General features: G+C 37.2%; 1 protein-coding gene across 1 annotated transcript in view; it reads right to left on the reverse strand.

The window, feature by feature from the left end:
- Positions 1-1,510: 1,510 nt before the first annotated feature.
- LOC121386888 overlaps positions 1,511-6,787 on the reverse strand; it is a 14,001-nt gene continuing 8,724 nt past the window's right edge. Inside the window, exons 3-4 of the mRNA XM_041517920.1 lie at positions 4,081-4,206; positions 1,511-2,340 (exon numbers count right to left, since the gene is read on the reverse strand). Coding sequence (XP_041373854.1) covers positions 2,180-2,340; positions 4,081-4,206 — 287 coding nt within the window. The 3' untranslated portion in view covers positions 1,511-2,179. The remainder of the gene's footprint in view (positions 2,341-4,080; positions 4,207-6,787) is intronic.

The raw sequence follows: 6,787 nt of genomic DNA on the forward strand, positions 1-6,787 counted from the left end.
CCCCACACCCTATGTACACGTATCTGCAACATTAATGACAACAAGGCACAAATTTAAAATTATATAATAACAAGATAATTTATATAACGCAAATATCACATGTTTATAGTTGAATTATTATTAATATTATTATCAAATACCAGTACATGATGTCTAACAGATAACTGTGTTGGTATATCATATGGGCAAGTTATACTTATTTGCGAGTACTAATACATGCTTCAGATTATGGAAAATCTTTTCGAGTTTAAATGTTTAGTTAAAACAACACGCAATGAATACAGGCCTTGGTTCTACTCATTTAATAAGGTCAGCAAAATGTGTACATACTTTTGCAAATGAAATAAATGGAAAATATTGCAATAAATAGAAAATATTTAAATAAAGACAGGCGCCAGTATCCTAAGTTAAAGGGACATTCCTGAGTTTGCTGCAAGTTTTAAGATGTTATCGACTAACAGAGTCTTTTTAACGATTGTAATTACATATCAAATATATTTTTCTGATCGTTCTAATATTTGTACTAGGTTAAATGTCATTTTATTTCCTAAAATATATTTTTTTCGTAACAAAATCAAGTTTGGGCTTATTACAAATATTAAGACGACCAGAAACACATTGAATATACAGAAACAGATATTCTAAACAAGAAAATGTATTTAATATGTAAGTTTAATCATAGAAACATTTTATTAGTAGGAAACATCTTACAATGCAGCAAACTCGGGAATTTCCCTTTAATTAAATAAACCAGAAAGGAAACTGCTTTTCGTTTTGTTTACATTATAATTTAATTTGTATGTGTACTACCGGACTTAAATGTTGATTGTCCAGGAATGCAAGTCCGGCCCGGACTTGGTATCCTGGCAGTCAGACCAGTATTCCTGAGGAACGTAAGTCCTAGGACTTGCATTCCTAGGTATATTAGACCTAGGACATGCATTCCTAGGAGATTAAGTCCGGGCGGACAACTGTTCCTACGGACTTGCATTCCATTTACACCGGCGACAAGAAAGATAACTCCCTCGGCACTAGTGAATGGAAACGTCCAACCCAGAAACTCGTCATATATTGACACTGAACACGTTGGCTGGCGAGTAACAAAACTAACATCCCTGCTATACAATGCTATATGATATACTCTCTACTGTGTGCGTGTGTGTGTGTGCGTGTGCGTGCGCGTGCGCGTGCGCGTACGTACGTATGTGTGAGCGTGTGAATGCGTGTGTGTTTGTGTGCGCGCCTGTGTGTGTTTGTGTGCGTGTGTGCGTATGTGTGTATGTATGTATGCGTGTATGCGTGTGTTTGTGTGTGCGCCTGTGTGTGTATGTGTGTGTGTGTGCGCGCGCGCCTGTGTGTGTATATGCGTTTGTGTGTGTATGTGTGTGTGTGCACGCGCGCCTGTGTGTGTGTGCAGGCGCGCCTGTGTTTGTGTGTGTGCACGCGCGCCTCTGTGTGTGTGTGTGTGTGCACGCGCGCCTGTGTGTGTGTGTGCACGCGCGCCTGTGTGTGTGTGTGTGTGTGTGCACGCGCGCCTGTGTGTGTGTCTGTGTGTGTGCACGCGCGCCTGTGTGTGTGTGTGTGTGTGTGTGTGTGTGTCTCTCTTTATATTGATAGAGGTGTAGGTAGCTTGACAGAGCTAAACCGATATATGGATAGATAGTCAGACAGACATACAGTAAAATACAGATAGATTGACGAACGGACGAACGGACGGATGGATGAAAAGCGAGACAGACATGTGGGAAGTATCTTCATGAAAGTTAAATGAATAAATGTTGTTGAAATTTGGGGTGGGACATTTCATAAACTGGGCGGACTAATTAGGAAAGGAAGTCATTTAGTGTACCGACCTCGGTGTGCGAATTCCCCGATATATCACAGCCAGGGCGAAAACTGTCTGCCTTATAATACCGATTAATTATTGATTTATGATTTAAATGTGGATGATGATGATGGTCGTGATGATCATGTTAATGAAGAGAAGGAAGATGTTGGTATTATACGCACGCACACTCGCGCACATACATACACGCACACAAATATACACAGGCACATGTAGGTACATTCACGCACACACATATTTTATGTGGATCAATAAATCGCTTCATAGCGAATGCACAGATCACTTCCCTGGCGATAAATCGCTTCTGTCCACAAATCGTTATTAAATCGGTTTCTATGAGAGCATCTCATACTGGTCCTGTCCAATACCGGACAGACAGATTCCCGCAGAAAGCAGCAAAATGGCTGCCGAGGCACAATCCAGTTTGAACGACCAACTCAGATATTGTGGATGCTTGACTCCAAACAGGATGACCGTGAGTAGGGCAAACACCCCTGGAATTAGAAAGTTAAAATAGTTACACTTTATTTATTTTATACATGTCGATAATCCCTGCGTGTACCATTGCGCATCGTGGTGCGGGGCTGACAACATTAGCATGGGGTTTCTTGAGTGTGCAGGGAGTGCCCAGTGATAAAACACCCGCCTGATGCGCGGTCGGTCTAGGATCGATTCCACTCTGTGGGCCCATTGGGCTATGTCTCCCTCTAGCCAGTGCACCACGACTGGTATATGAAAATATGTGGTATGTGATGTCCTGTCTGTGGAATGGTGCATATAAAAGATGCCTTCATACTAATGGGGAAATGTAGCAGATTTCTGCTCCAAAGCTATATGTCAGAATCACCAAATGTTTGACTTGATTAATAAATGAATGTGCTCGAGTGGTGTCGGTAAACAAAACAACCGAACGTGATTGTGAGAGGCGAATAAAAATAGTTTCCGTATCTCTTGGACATTTTAAAACAAGTATTGTATGCATCTGTGAGAATGTTTAAAACAAGTATTGTATGCATCTGTGAGAATGTTTTAAAACAAGTATTGTATGCATCTGTGAGAATGTTTTAAAACAAGTATTGTATGCATCTGTGAGAATGTTTTAAAATAGGTTTTGTTTTTCGCCCTTTCGAAGATTGTATTTTAGGAATGTTGTTTTGATCTTTGTTTACAACAGCTCCATACACAGTGTCCATGTCCTGACCACAGCGTTTATTTCTGTATTTTAGGAATGTTGTTTTGATCTTTGTTTACAACAGCTCCATACACAGTGTCCATGTCCTGACCACAGCGTTTATTTCTGTATTTTAGGAATGTTGTTTTGATCTTTGTTTACAACAGCTCCATACACAGTGTCCATGTCCTGACCACAGCGTTTATTTCTGTATTTTAGGAATGTTGTTTTGATCTTTGTTTACAACAGCTCCATACACAGTGTTCATGTCCTGACCTCAGCGTGTATTTCTGTATTTTAGGAATGTTGTTTTGATCTTTGTATACAACAGCTCCATACACAGTGTCCATGTCCTGACCACAGTGTTTATTTTCGTATTTTTCAACATTTTATTGTTTGGTATTTAATGACAATATGCTTCATTGTGTCTTTCACAAATGTGACTCTTTCATTGATTATTTGTAGTAATAATTTTATAATTTCACATTGATGTTGACCATCATATAGCTTATTTTCACACGGAATAGCCGACGTCTTTTTGTGTTGTGTGGGGTTATTTTGTGTGCTTTTTTGTGGGGTTTTTTGGTTTGGGAATTGTAACGATAGCACATTGGTTTGTGTAACAATCGTCTGTTATTGTGTGACAAACATTTGTGTAATTCTGACATCTAGTATTAGAGGACGTTTGCTGTGACAAAAGACTGTCACTTGTATATCGCCGACGCACAGACTTAATGTTTTTGGGTGTCGCCTGGAACGGAATGTATACGAGTGGTATATATTTTTGTAGATGAATTGCTGAAATTCTCTACATAAAGGTTCTGCTTGTTGATCGCTTCAATTAGGTTTTAGCCTGGTTTGTCATTGTATGTAAATATTTTACGACCTTTATATTTCTTTGTTGAAAAACATATATATATATATATATATATATATATATATATATATATATATATATATATATATATATATATATATGCAGTTTTTCACACCAAGAGCTCTCTTGCCATATTGTCACATATAAACAGGATACTGATAGCGGACTATCGAACTCAGATCTTACCAGATAATAGTATGAATCCAGTCAACACAAGGAGGGACTTTCGGTTTCGTTTCCAAGAGTGGTGCGCAATACCAATCAAAGTGAAAATACAACATGCTAGCGCCAACAACGACATTGACTCCTCAGCTGGAAGAAACACAAGACAAGAAGCATATTGGCTATAGAGGTCTGCTGTCTAAGATTTCATTTTCTTCAATAGTAGATACATGTAATTTATTAATTAGTAAAGAACACCTTGGAATATTATGTTGTTAACTATAAGAATTTTTGAAAATCTCCAATGTCAAATTTCTATTTAAATTTTAAAAATTTAATACAAAAATAAAAATTAAAACACCATCTTTCTATTTGCTTGTGAACACTACCTCAGATAATAATACTACCTATTCGATAAACACTATAGAAGAAGATTCAATGTTAAATAATTAAAGTTTCTTTGTGTCTATACACTTTACGGCAATCTGCATGGGCGGATCCAGGAAAGGGCACCTTACTACAAGTTTTGATATTTACAATTAATATGAATTCCTACAGTTCTACGTCATAATATACTAGCAATAATGAAGTAAATTGGCGTCACTCGCGTTAGAACCTCAATGGGGCCCCATTGAGACTCAATAACACAGACACATATCTGCAAGCTTGCGCATGTACACGAAAATCTTGATTTCATTTATTTACAATATAATTATTGTTTACTTAAAAAAAAAAAAATTCTACAAACAAAAAGGGCACTTGGACATTTTGAGGGCACTTGAACAATTTTTTGGGGGGACGCGTCCCCCTGGTCCCCCCCCCCCCTTGGATCCGCCCATGATCTGATTGGTCCAGAGGTGCTTGTTTTGTTTTCTTTCATATCTCGATGAACCCAAAAAGATTAAGCCACGCCTACTACCCCCCCCCCCCTCCCCGACTCGCACTACTTTAGTGCAACAAGCCGGATTATTCTGGCAATCATATTCAGATATTTTGAAGAAAACACACGTGAAAGCTATAAAAAATGTATACGATAAATTAATGGAAAATGCTATAGTAGAGTAGACATATGGATCTATACGCGTTGATTTAAAAAAAAAAAAAAAAAAAAAAACCCTCTTCGCTAATCATGACATGAGAATCGGTCGTTGGCCAAAGAAATCATGTAGGAAACTTCACGCCTGTAACATACTTGTGTGCGATGTTCAACAGCTGTTGGCGAAAATTAAACGGTTCCACCGACAGCATAAATGTCAGACACGTTCCCTTCGTTCACTTTCATAAAATATAAACTAAACACGAATAGGACAATTCCTTCCAATATAATTAAATGATCCGTTAAAATGCACAGCAGCTAGAGGAAATGACGTCATTTACCAAAAATCACCTGATTCAAATAATAGTGAATGAATGTTCGCAGTCTTACGCGACATAAGTATCAATGAAGTTTACACAAACAATACTACAGGCATATTTAAAGCTAAACAAAATAAATTCAGTTATGTATTGTTAAAGTATGCATATAAATTTAATTATAAGATTTGACCGCAATTATTTTTTGGTTCATGCAAGTATGAACCGAAAAAACGATGTGCACACTTTTGTATGACCCACTACGCGGGATCATACAGTGATCATTCTTAAATGAATATTAAAAGTTTTAAATAAACATTTAAAAATTAAAAATTTCTGCATATGTCTCTATTTGTTTCTGTGAACACTGCACCTCAGAATATATACACTGAATTTCATAACTATACAGTAAATCATTTAGGAGAAGATGGAGTTTTAAATTGTCAGTGTTAAATGTATATATAGTATTTAAAATGATAAAGTTTAATTAAAAAAAAAAAAAAAAAAAATTTGAACTGAATGTTTAAACCAATTTAATAAAAGTTCAAAAGTTTAAAATGTCCACAATATCTGTCTTTCAGTTTGAGGGTACAGACATACACACATACATACATCACAGACATACATCACACATACATACATCACACATACATACATCACAGACATACATCACACATACATACATCACACGTACATACATCACACACATACATCACACACACATACATCACACACACATACATCACACACACATACATCACACACACATACATCACACACATACATCACACACACATACATCACACACACATACATCACACACACATACATCACACACATACATCACACACACACATCACACACACATACATCACACACACATACATCACACACATACATCACACACACATACATAACACATACATACATCACACACACATACATCACACACACATACATCACACACACATACATCACACATACATACATCACAGACATACATCGCACACACATACATCGCGCACACATACATCACACATACATACATCACACATACATACACCACATACATACATACATCACACATACATCACACATACATACATCGCGCACACATACATCACACATACATACATCACACATACATACATCACACATACATACATCAGACATACATACATCGCGCACACATACATCACACATACATACATCACACATACATACATCGCGCACACATACATCACACATACATACATCACACATACAGACATCACACATACAGACATCACACATACATACATCACACATACATACATCACACATACATACATCACACATAGGCCTACATACATCACACATACATACATCACACATACAT

Source organism: Gigantopelta aegis, chromosome 12 (assembly GCF_016097555.1).
Source record: "Gigantopelta aegis isolate Gae_Host chromosome 12, Gae_host_genome, whole genome shotgun sequence".
Lineage (NCBI taxonomy): Eukaryota > Metazoa > Mollusca > Gastropoda > Neomphalida > Peltospiridae > Gigantopelta > Gigantopelta aegis.